Below are 13,122 nucleotides of genomic sequence, written 5' to 3'. Positions count from 1 at the left end.
TTTCCAAGAGAGATGCATTCTGTCAGTGTCTAAATAGTCCATGGCCTGTTATTCTCTGTAGTGTTTTTCATTCATTGCTCTTGCCAGTCATGTGGCTTTTGCAAATTGCATCATGTGTTGTTTTATTCCATTTCTCAGATAATTAGATGAGATGAATGTGCCCTTCCAGTAAATTTCTTTTTCTTTGGCTCTATCAGTTTTAAATGAGACAAGATAAATCTCTTTGTCTAATCTGCCCCCCTTCCAAAGGAAAATCCTGATTTGTTCCCGGAGATTTATTCAGATTATCATAAGCCTGTGATAAATGTAAGAAAAAAAAGTCTGTTCAGAGACTGAATTTCATCTAATGGGCCCAATCATTGCTTAGATGAGGGTTACCAAAGTGAATGTCTGTAACACATGAGAGATGTCAGTATCACCAGGAATTGCTAGTACCCCTGATGTCTATTGTGGGCCTGATCTTCTGAAGTATTTCAGAAGATTTAATTTTACTTTCTGTTTTTCTGCTGCTGCATTTCTTGTTTCCTTTGTCAATGTCAAGCAATCAAGGCTGAAAGATGCTGTTTCTCTCCACTGCATCCCTGTGCTGCCCAGGGAGCTAGAAGGAAGATGAGAGAAAAAAAGAGGATGATCAAATGTTGTGCATTAAACTAAGCAACTCACCAGTACAGCTGCCTCAAGGTCCACTATTGGGGTTGGCGAAGATGACCTATAACATCTGAAATAAAAGCTATGGATTTGTCATTTATGAAGAGTAACATTAATAAATTAGTAGTGTGGAATTACCTGTTTTAAAGAGATAATGTAACATTAGAGCACGATATGTAAACATAGACCCAGCTTGGATGCAGTATGCTGTAGCATGTTTAGAATTGAGCTGTACTCAGCATTAGAGGTACACAAACACAACTTTTTGTATTAAGCTTCATTTAATTTCATGGGTTTGATTCAACTTTTTTCTCAATTCACATTTAAACATAACAGACTATAGGTTTTGTTTGGCAGGAAGTTCGACCTTTTAAATTTCATGTGATCTGTCACTTAAATGTCTGGCTTCCATCCTGCTAGGATATAATTGCTGTTTTAACTCCTCTAATGGATTGATGATTAATCCTTCAGCAGCAATTCAGAATGAACTCCAGTATTGTGGCGAGGTAAGGTAGAAAAATCAGATTTCTTCTGAGCTCTCAGGACTGGTTTTTTGTGACCCATCTTCTCCATGGACTGGAAGTGGTACGTCTTGTTTGCTATTAATTCCTTCAAGAACAGGGAGTTTGATAACTCAGGTCTGGTCAGGAACTCACAGTTCTGGGAGTGTCCTAGGCAGCACAGACAGATAGATCTAAACTATACTTTTCTTTCCAGTTCTTCCTTTTTGGTCGTGTTTCTCCTAAAGGGAAAACAAAATGAAGTGCTGATTTGTGAGTATGCTTTATGCTGGCTATTTTGGGGATTCGGCAATAGAGGGCACTAGAGTAAACGCTTTCAAAAAGCAGTGTTTTAATTGGATTTGCATACAAGAGTGAGAGCTCACTTCGGTTTTTTATGTGGAAGGGATTTTCTACACATTTGTTTAGGTTTTTAACACTGTAAAGAGGATAAAAGCCAGAACAAGTGGAAGTCCCAAGATACCAGCATGACACGTAGTGGAACTACATAAATACTTTGGATGAATTTTTGACTACTTAAACAGATATTCTTCTGTTACTTTCAATCACATTTGCAGTGCAGAAGTGTATGCAGCAATGTGTTCCTGAGCCAGGTGTTTATTGAATGTAGAATCTGATGCCTTTAATTCTGTCAAAGGTGTATTTCAAATGAATTTTATGAAGCTTCCCAAAAGGAAAACCAGGTGTGAGAATCTGTGTGCACCCACATCCCCATCCTTGTTCAGGCTCCGTTCTCTCAAAAGTTGGGAATTCAGCATGTGCTCTGGGCTGCTGCATTTTGTGGTTTCCACATGAAAATTTAATTTAAAGACAACCAGAGCTGCTTTTAAGCTATTGGTAGAATGTACTGGGTCTGGTGGATTAGGTAGGGAGTTGGGATTCAAATGCATGTGGGCAGGTTTGTCAGAGGAAAGGGCCCATAGCTGCTATTTTACTATCATGGCCACTCTGCTGCCACATTGCTGCTGCAAATGTAGATTAGTGCTATGCCAGGGCACATTCTGGCTGCCTAGATGTGGGAAAAGTTGGAGAGAAGCATCCAGAACTTGTTGGGGAGCTGCTGACATCTGTCCCTCTGCCTGCTTCCAACCTGACTCTGGGGCTGCGTCAGGTGGGGAGCTCAGCCCTCTGCTCTTCTCCCGTGCTGCTTAATGGTTTGTAAAGATACCTAACAACTACTGCAGTCTTACACAATTTAAGCTTAAAAGGAAGAATTACTAGTTTTGTGGGAGATCAAATGTAAATAAATTATTGTAAATTGATTTCTAGAGCAGGTCAAATCTAGAATTTTATCTACAGGGCACTTTTTTGTGTGTGTGTGTCATAACTTCACTGCAGTTTTAACATCAGAAACAGAGAATCAGGTTTGTTTTCTGTGCCAGAAACACAATCATTTTGCTCTTGAACTGAAGGAGAAATACAGCTCTTTTGTGGTACATTGGTGTTGTCACTGCTAGACATGGTCAATAAAACCTGTCACTCTCCAGGTTCATCAGATTTTTGCTGTCATTTTCTCCCATTAGCCTGTGTGTGATGGTTGTGTGGTTTAATGTGTCTGCAGTACAAAAGCACTCTCTGAAGTCTGTCATGAAAGGATAGACAAGGTGATGCATCAAGTTATCTGCCAAGTTTTGTCTCTAATTCCTTGTTTGAAGTTACTGCACAGAGGAATTTGGCCTCCCCACTACTATCTGGCATGGAGAAGTGGGAGCCATAGGCTCTGTCTGCTGGACTTAATGAGCAGTTGTTTCTCTGGGGTCTCGTCCCTGGAAAGGTGCCAACAGAATCTGAGCACTTAGTCATTCCTTTTGCCTTTGATGCAAAGCTTGGGTATGATTTATTAGTCTTTGAATTTATTAACAGGCTGAGTCTTACCAGATCTCACGATTTTCACATGTAGAGCTCTGGAAGACAGCAAGAATTGCAGTGCTACAGGGTGTTTCAAAAAATTAACTAAATCCTAAGGTTATCTTAAGGTTTTTTTCAGAGAGGGACAGTGTCCCTACAAGGGGACCTCAGAAAACTAGCTAGGTACATGGGAGGAGAAGCTTGCTTGCTTGAACCCCCTTTTTCCTAGTTTCATCATTTCATGTTCAGTCTCACAGCTCAGAGCGGAAGGAATGTTATCAGCCCAAGAAGGTTGTTTCTTAAGTTGTAGCCTGGTAGTTAAAAAACTAAAGAATGCCATAGATATGTGTGTATCAAGAGGACCTAAGGAGAAATGAGGTCTCTCCTCTCCCTCTTGTTCTTGTGCCCAGGTACTTCCAGAGGAGCCCTTACAGGGAGGAGGCATTTCAGGCTGGGGAGGGAGAGCTCAGCCTGTACTCCTCAGTTTGCCTCCCAGAGACTGGCATATCTAAGAGCTCCCAAAATCCTGAGAGCCCTGGGACAGTCTCAGGAGGGGATGTATTTCAGCTTTCTAGCTAGCTGTGATACTGAAACAGATAAAGGAGATTGTGAGAAGTAAATATAACCTAAACTTGTATTTTCTTGTCTTGTGCTTTTCTTTCTAAAGTGTTTCCACTATTGCAAATTTATGTTTTAACCCTTACCTCAATTGAATGAAATAAATGTTTTCAGCCTTGTTTGCAAACAGATTTTCTGATTATTTGCCAGGGTGGCCTGGCAAACAGTGGGTGTTCTGTTTCTGTGGGAGTGGTGACTGTAAACAGGACTGTACGCAGAGCATTATCTAGCCAAAAGAGGTGCAGTAGTATTCAGGAGCAGCAGCCTGTTTATAGGCTGGTTATGTGGAATCCCAGGTTTCTGCAAGAGTGTCCTGCGACAAGTCTTAGCTGGATCCTGTTGGCAAGCACTGGAAGGAGGGAGAAGACTTGAGATTGTTGTCATGTTGATAAAAATACAAATGAGCTTTACCAACAGATTAAATTTACTTTAATTCTTTAATACTTCAGAGTAAATAAAAGGAGTTTGTGCCTGTCACTTAGGGTGAGGTGCTCAGAGACATTTAAGCACCTGAGAACTAGGGTGGATTTTAAGAGCTGAATTATTGACCCTTCCTCATGAATGGTTTTTACGGTCACTGGCATCAAGAGTGAACAATCCTCCCTCAGTAATCAGGGACCTTCTCTGCCAGCAAGCTTACCTGGCTAACAGTGGTCTCTTGCAGATGCTTAATCTATTCAAACACCTACATCCCAGTTCTTCGGTGTGCAGCTAGGTGGCAATGTCTCCTTCCACTCTTTGGACAGGCTGGTAAGCTGCCCTGGCATGCCAGTCCTGGCCAGCCTGCCTCACAGCCCCTCCCAGGCTAAGGACGACTTTGAGAGAGAACGCATGTGTCTTGGTGTTTACCATTATCTAGCAAACCCTCTGGCATGAACCAGGTTAAGATAAGCTTGTACAAAAAAAAAAAAAAAAAAGTATTTAGAAGCTCTAAAATAGACTACAGGATTATAGAGGTTTGTTAGAGGTACCAGCAGCAGAAACTGAAAAAAAATTCACTTTAGGCTCTTTAATCTAAAATATCTGTCATTCCGTCCTGTTTTGCAGTTGGGAAGCTGAATTTATTTGTTAACCAATTATTTGCTATATGGTGCATACAATCAGAAGTATGGTCCCTGTGTTCCCAGGCAGCAGGAACGTTAGACAGTCCCAGGCTCATGCAGGCTGCTGATTTTTATACCTCTTCTCCTTTGGACCTCGCTTGGAGTTCTCTGTCAGTGATTCACTCGGGGAAGAGTTTTCTCATCAAAAGGCTGATTGCTCCCTTAGGCTTTGCAAATGTAATGTCCTTTGGATATGGCAAAGTCAGGTTGTTGCCTGCCTAGAATGATAGATAAACATAGCTAAAAACTCTGATTCTTAAATGGGTCAGTCATACAGGATTCTTTTGTGTGGTACCCAAACTCGAGCTTGGTAAGGCACTAGGCAGACAAAACTGAGTATTTGGGTTGGATCCTGGACTGCAGAGCCTGCAGTGCTGTGTTGGCCAGCAGGGGGCGCTGTTGGGCTCTGGTGGTTGCCATGTGAGGCCCCGGTGTGTGGGAGAAGCCAAAAATGGAGATTTCCCCCCCACCGAGGAGGGGAAGGGGGAAAAGGGGAAAGGAGGGCAGTTTCTTTCCTACGAAACTCAGGCTGTCTGCAGCTGGCTGTGGTCGGGACTCCCCACTTTCCTTGCCGAGCACAAACTCTCTGATGAAATCTGAGCAGGTCCGGCTGGTGACAGAGCAGACCGTAGGCAAGCCGAGGCCGGAGAACAGCCAGATGACCAGGTTGAGAGCAAAACGGCCTCAGAGCTATTCCAGCACACACCTTGCCCCCGTTAAGGCAAAAAGGTGAAGTGCTGCTTTCCAAGGAGAGGAGGGGAAAAAAACTCCCTCCCTACCCCTCAGCCTTAGAGAGGTCCATGAGTCTGGAATGTAGTTCTGCCAGCCAGCTCCTTTGTGTAGGTCAATCACCCAGCGCAGAAAACTGTCCTCCCCATTCAACGTCCCTTCCCCACATTGCAGCAGGGGAAAGAAAATTCCCATTTGGTTTTTTAGAACAAGTAAACCCATGACAACTATTTTACTTGATAGCTTCCTAACATGGCAGCAGGACTAAGTTGTACACCCTCCTCATGCTTTCTAATGACTTCTTCAGTCTTACTGTGGTTGATAAATAATGCAAAGATAATACAAATTTGGGTATGAACTTTCCATGTGCTTCAGTTGCTCAGGTACAACATACATTTTGCATATCCATTTGGAAGTTAAATTTTTCTGGCCCATCACAGTAATGAACATACACATTTCCCAGGCAGGGAAGACCACAGCAGGATAGAGAGACTTTGCTATTGAGCCTCTGCCTGCCTCTGCCTGATTTAGTAGTGCTCGATTACTAGGTCTGATGTTGAAGCATCTGTTGGGTTGCCTGCATGTTCCCTTGCTTACTTTCTGCTGCCAGGCCCTGTAGCAAATTGGTTATGGGAACAATTATTTACAAGTTATCAGGCAAAATCAAGATTAAGGTGAAGAAAATCCAGACATCAGGTAGGGTCTATTCATGTAAAATGAAAGTGTTGAAGTCTTACAATTTAACATTGTGAAGGCAGGATAGGAGTAGTCATAATTTCATGCAATTTTAAAATTTGCTAAGTTATTATTTTCTATTACTCTAGTGTCATAGGTTTACTTGTTCTAAAAATCCAGGCAAAAATTTTCCTTTCCACTGTCCCACTGTAAGAGAAGAAGGTTGAACTAGGAGGGGGAAGGGGTAATTAATTATAAAAAAGAACTAGCTGGCAGACCTGTATTCCTGGCTAATAGCCCTTCTAAAAACTGCAAGGAGGAGTTTTTTTCTCCTCCTCTCTTTACAAACAGGGGACACTTGACTTTTCTGCCTCAACGGAGGCAAGGGGGAGGGTGTTTGTGTGTTGGAAAAGTTTTGAGGCTGTCTTGCTCTCAACCTGGTCATCTGGCTGCTCTCCGGCCTTGCCTTGCCTGCGCGCTGCCCTGTCTGCAACCCGAATCTGCTGGAGATTTTGTCAGATTCATCGGAGATTTGTGCTCGTCGAGGAAAGGGGGGAGTCCTGACCACAGCCAGCTGCAGACAACATGAGTTTTGTGGGAAACAAAGCGCCCTTCTTTCCCCTTCTCCCCTTCCCCTCCTTGGTAGGGGGAAGATCTCCATTTCAGCTCCTCCAGGGATCCAACAGTGTCCCCTGCAGGCCACCACTGAGCACTGCAGGCTCTGCACCTCTGGTGACCAAACAGTGCTCCTGCCAACCGCGATTAGAATTGCTCTAGAGGACAGAGAAGTATCAGACTGTTCCCTTTTTGAAGGGGACTTTTGGGTACAGGATTATTGTTTAGTTGTTTTTGTGTTCTGTTACTGTTTTTGCCAATATACATATATCCTTTAATAAAGGGTTGTTATTTCTTCCTTTTTCCACACTTCCTCGATTGGAGCCTCTTAATTTCGAATTTACAATTGCTGAGAGAGAAGAGTTTGGTCTACCTCATAACTCATCCTCCTTAGCAAAACACTTCAGTCTCCTTAAACTGAGACATCTAGCCAAGCCACTGTTGCAATAGAATAATAAGGTTCGTTATTATGTCTCAGTAGTTGACAATGCAACTTTTAAAGCATAAGATTTGTATGTTTAATAAATCGACACTTGCATTTCCTAACAATTCAGGACAGTTATGCATATGCAGTGTTCATTGATGCATCACTTTCATAAATAAATGCAGTGTACAGGACAGTCTGAGCATTAGTAAAATAAACCTGTTAGCTTTTCTAGATGTCAGGGAATGCTTTTATCACCTGTGCCCAGTTAAAGCCTCCAGATCTTTGATTTCAAAGAACAGAATTCATTTCAGATCACATCAGGAAAGAGCACCTGGTTCTGATTGCTTTCCAAGCAGAAATAATATGGCAATCCACACTCTGATGACCAAAATAGTCTTTCCAGAATAATAGCTACTTTTTGAACTCATGGAAATTTTGGGAGTGCTCCAGTAAGGGATTACCAGAAAGACATATTTTTTTTAATTTGCTGCTGCTTGGACCTTTGTGAAACATTGTATGCCACGATTGGAATAAAATAATCTATTTAAAGCTAAAACAAATATGAAAAAAAATTTAAAGTATAACTGTTCTAGGAAAAAATCATCCTTTTTCTGATCTTTCTGAACTTATAATCAGTATGTTAAAATCTAGCTTATGACTGAATGTTTTATAGATGAAGCTTTTACATTTTTTGCAATTATGCCTACAATAGCAAGGTGAAAATTATGAGCTTGTCTTACAAATAATATTAGGGACTCACAAATTAAAATGAATATAAATGACAAACAAAACAGCGTTGAGAGTTAATGTTTCCTAACTTAATAAGTAATTCTGTTTCAGAACACTGTTTAGCTAACAGACTTTTTCCTAGTATTATTTGTGAAAATGCATCTTTAGAATTGGGCATGCTCAGTATATATGTTTGTGTAATTGTAGAAAGTTGGGGAATTAGCAAAGCCTGGTGTCCTACAGATTTGTGCCCCATTCCCCATAAGCTCCTCACCATGGAGGTGATATGATATGCAGTAGCTAGTTGTCCAGACATTGCCAGACAATGGTGTAATAGGTGAATTTTGCCAGCCTTGCCTTGAGTGTGAGTATTAGTTTGGGTCTCCCTCCTTTAGCCAGGAGATAATTTTTGTAAAACTTGTATGAACTTAATTAGCTTTTAGGCCATGTGTAGTTGAAGTAGTTAGCTCTTGCAGAGTTACAGGGGGAGAACAGAAAGGTAGACATGCAATGTGATCTCATAAGCATTTTTTCTACAAAAGAAGATAACTCAACTTGCGAAGTAAAGAACTCAGAAATAAAGGGAAAAAAAAGAAATTCAAAGATTACTTTCATTTGACCTTTTTTTACTTGTGCATTACTTATATTGGTATATTACTTATATTTTTAATTAAGTGCTCCCATCCTGGTTTTCTCAAGGAGCTGCCCTGTTCCCTCACCCAATGAACAATGGCTCCAAATTTTATTTATTCCTGTCAGGTAAGGATGAAGCTTTTCAACTGTGTCTTAGGGAGTCCTTTCTCAAGCAAAATCATTCTCTTGTCAAGGGCTCCGCAAACGTGAGTGTTCTGTCTTTTCCAGAACTCCATGAGATGCATGAATCATCTGAAAAATAATCCCAGCTGCATAAGCATAAAACAGAGCCCTGGAAGAACCTCATTTGGGTGAAAAGCACAGTTCTTCTTGACTTCAGTTGCAGTTGTGAATGCTCCATCTTTCCTGCAAAATGGATAAAGTAACTCAAATGTGAAACCCAGAGGAAATTCAGAAGCAACTGCAGCAAGCCTGGCATGACTTGCCAGCATTACACAAGGGTGCAGGGACAGCTATCATTTCTCCTGGGCACCATACAGCTGCCTTAATCATTCTTTTCCTTCCCCTGTAGTCTTCTGTCTGTTTTGCTTCATGTTTTCCAAATTCTGTATTAAATAGAGTGATGGTTTTAGAGAGTTTGAGCCTTTTTTCAGTGCTTTGATTTATACTGCAACAGGGTCCTCTGTACCCCATAATTAGCTGAAAGCTATTTGCTGATGCCTCAAGAGGAGTATGACCTGACATACAGTGGTATTATTGTGATATAGTCAGTCTGTTTTAAGATCAGAGACATCCCAGTTATCTCTCTTAGAGTGCTGATCCAGGATGGATTCACTCTGCTGGGTTGCTGGTGTTGAAAAAGTTTTGACTGGTTGACTGTGTGCCAAATAAAGTATATTTAAACTTGCCTTAGTTCGCGTGCAGCACAAATACTGTATCAGGCAAAGGAATGTGATTGCATTACCCACATTTTAATTTTTACTTTTGGATGATCTGCCGGTACAGGGATCTTACATTAAAGATCCAGTTCCCAGCCAAGAGGAACAGCATTTCAGAGAGCACTGTCCTGTCTTGCCCCATAACACCACTGATGAATACGAATTGGAAATGGGAATGTTCAAGAATTTATTTTTCAGGCACTGTAATGGGAATCTAATCAAACATTAGGAAAACTGGTCTTTTTGAGAGGTTGATAAGGGAACAAAAAGCCCACCCAGAATTGCTCTTTTACTATAAATCTGGAAAGTGTAAAGCTTTGTAACAGAAGAAAAATAAATTTAAGTGTAGTTTAGTTAGACAAAATGAAAGCATTTCCTCCAAAAGTCATTCTTGGAAATGGCTGAATTGTTTTAGCTGAAATGTTCTAAAACAAACAGCATGATGTTCCCCAGCATGGTAACTTGAAATACAAGTGGTTGCTCTTTGGCAAAATTATAAGCAATTTAAAACCTAAAAATAGAAAGTGACATTCAGTGCTAGACAAAAGTGACATCATGAACTCTGCCCAACTTACATAGAAAACTAGCAAATATAACAAGGCTTCCAAGCAAATACAGGTTGTTTTTGTAAATACTCTTGAAGTGATTCTCTCTTTGAGATTAAAGGGCATATGAATCACCTGATTTCTTACTAGAGATGGGGTCATCTGCTGCTGTTATAGGGAATTTACATTTCTAATAGCCATCTCAGTTGACTTCGCTAGCCAGGAAGTGAAATTTCTGAATTGTTACTGAAGGCAACTTTGTGATTTACCAGCTTAATTAGGCTTCAGATAAACCACTCATTCTGTTTTCAATATTCCTGTGTATATTCTTAAGAGAACCTAGAGCTTAAAACACATAAAACCAACAGTAATTCTATGTGGGCAGAATTTTTTATCTGTAAATCAAAAATATTGTGTCTTTTCTGAGAATGGCCCCTTTTGTACTTATATTACAACAGCTAATACCTAGTTTGTGGCACGGACCTTTTGCAAAAACATCTAACTGAGGCAGCCCTGATCTAACTAAAGAACTGCTTAACTGCAGCCCTGCCAGTGTGACACTGGGAGGTGTGCTGTGCTGTCATCTTCGCTCCAGTGAATTTACATCTCGCTAGTATGTAGCTATTATTATCTTTATGTGCGGATGGGGAGATTCAGTCGAGAGGTGGTAGTTTCTCTGAGGTCACGTAGCAAATGAGGATGTGTCTCACTCCTAGGTTCTGCCTGCAGCAACCTCATTTCTAAACACCACTTCTGGTTTTGTTTTTTTTTTTTTGTATGTGTGTCTGTGTGCGTTTTTTTAAGATTGCAAGTACACCTGCCATGCTCACTGCCAAGACCTGGTGCACCTGGGCTGCCGGCGGAATGGAAAATTAATGGACTGCCTCGCTCCACATGACGCCTTAGATTCATCTTGCAACAAGGGTCAGGTAATAGATCTTGTGTTCTTGTAATTACTGCTTTCTCTTGTCAGCTCTGTAATGAAGTGTGGTCTGCCTGCCTCACCCAGATGCTCAGGAAGAATGTCTCACTTAGGCATGGCCAGCAAACCTGGATTTCTCACTCAGTGCTGTGATTTTACATTACCGCTGGGTCAAGGTGCAACTGGCTGCTGCCAGCTGAGTCACTCCTGCTTCAATTAGTTTTCAGCTAAACTGACTAAAAAGTAGTCCAGCAAAACTGTGTTTTTCCTGTTGATTCGGGTCACTGTGGGGTCAAAGCAGGCATGTACAGCAAGGTATGAGAACATGAGGACAGAGCTCCTCTTCATACAGACTTGTCCATACCACAAAGCAGTTCATAGAGTGATCATGATGGCCCAGGTGCCCTGTGCTGCTGGGTGTATTGTCATAGGGAGGCAACTAAAACTAAGGGTGGAGTTATTTGTGACCATTAGAGATCCTACTTGTTTAGTGTTAATTCCCCAGTTCTTATCAAATCCCTGTTAGAGTAATTTCAAATTTCCTTGCCTGCATTCCCACTGGCTTCAATGGCTCATAGTGTGCTTCCTCATTTCCTCATTTACTTTTTGTCCTCCACAAAAGTCCATCCAGTCTTGATCACATGTTACACTCTTGAACATTTACACCTAACCAGTAGAAATTTCAGAGAGGGCACCTGTGATAAAATAGAGACACATTCCTTTTTTATTTTTTGGGGGCAGGAAGGATGAAAAAATGCATCAGTTTTTTTGTGTGCAAGTTCCTTTCTTCGAGCCTTTTATTTAGGCACCAAAAACCCCTTCATTAACCAAGGTCTGGTCTAAACTTAGGCTTTTACTGGTTTAACTGAGAAGTGTTATTCAAAATCTAATTAGTGAAAATAAATTGGTATATGCATATTCACAGTGGTCGGTTTAGCCTTTATACTGTTTTTAGAACTCATGTTCAAGAAATGTCCTTACTGGGGGAGAGGGAAAAAATCCCAATCAATCCCAGACCCAGCTATCATTGGGAATGTTCATATTCCCAATATGAACTGTAAGAATCAAGTGATTCATAGAACAGTCAGACCTACCCTGGCTTTCACTATCCACAGAATTTCCAATCACAGACTGCACCATCCTGCAAACTATCAGCTGTAGAACTGGTGCCCACCCAAAATTCTCCTGTCTCCAAGAAGTCTCCTCTCACTTCAGCCCCACCATAAGATGCATAAATGCGTAAAACACACCAGCTGTACACCCTATATTGCTTTTCCTACCCAAAGGATATCATGTTAGCAGGTTTGTGGGGTGGGTTGTTTCGGTTTGGGTTTTTTTTAAATAATATTGTACCGAATAAGAATTTTTCCATTTAAGTTAAGCATATTTTGATATCTTACAAATATTTATGTTGAGGCCTTAAAAGGCTATTTTGTATGTCAAGAAACTAGAACTCTTGGGTATTTTTTCTTGCAGTATTGCTAATTTTTAGTATAACTGCCTTTACAAGCTGCCCAGTTATGTACATCAAAGATTGTCCCATAAATATGTTCCACACTACAAAAAGTACCATTTTTAGACAGTAACTTCTGCTTAAAATTTTTGTTTCCTGAAATCAGTCTGATCTGAGAAACCAAACTGAAGGTCCTTGTCTTCAGAGTCATTACTGTTTTCCTACTCCAGTTTACCAACTTGTCTCACATGCAGTCACAGTTCATTGTAGTTACAGCCTTATTTAAAGGCAGATACTAAATAATACTAGGGAGGACAAGGGAATCCTCCTTGAAGATTACAAAAGTTTATTCTAAGTCAGCTCCGAAGTCCAGCTACACAATTGTGAACCAAAGATGATGTACTGCCATTTCAGTGAAATAGTCTGAGGAAACACAAAGCAAAGCAAACTTAACTTAATGGAAAAAGCAGCAAGAAATGTTAACATATAGTTGAGATAAACCCCAGGACTTTAATTTCTCTGTGATGATACTCACCAGTAAACCAACTAAAATATTTTAAGTACCTTCTCAGAGGATTCCAAATTAAAAAATAGCACAGCACTTTTCCTTCTCAGATTTCTATTAAGCAAAATTTCTACAGAATATATAGAAGGCCTAAAATCTGGCTAGAAAACATGTGTGATAAACAAAGTTAGACTTTATCCTCAGACCTTGCCATAAACATGTCAGACAAATTCCAGGAAGCATTTTTACAAT

The 13,122-nt window shown here is 40.7% G+C and overlaps 1 protein-coding gene across 4 annotated transcripts in view; it reads left to right on the top strand.

Annotated features, from left to right (window-relative positions):
* RASSF3 (Ras association domain family member 3) overlaps positions 1-13,122 on the top strand; it is a 107,414-nt gene that overhangs the window by 21,306 nt on the left and 72,986 nt on the right. For 3 of the 4 annotated variants that reach the window (XM_027656027.1, XM_027655991.1, XM_027655972.1), the window contains exon 2: positions 10,795-10,919. In XM_027656027.1, coding sequence (XP_027511828.1) covers positions 10,866-10,919 — 54 coding nt within the window. In that variant the 5' untranslated portion in view covers positions 10,795-10,865. Of the gene's footprint in view, positions 1-8,620; positions 8,673-10,794; positions 10,920-13,122 lie in introns of those variants that run through there. The other variant, XM_027655982.1, reaches the window with a different exon arrangement.

Source organism: Corapipo altera, unplaced genomic scaffold (assembly GCF_003945725.1).
Source record: "Corapipo altera isolate COAL_440 unplaced genomic scaffold, ASM394572v1 1, whole genome shotgun sequence".
Classification (NCBI taxonomy): domain Eukaryota; kingdom Metazoa; phylum Chordata; class Aves; order Passeriformes; family Pipridae; genus Corapipo; species Corapipo altera.
This window is presented reverse-complemented; position numbering and strand designations above follow the sequence as displayed.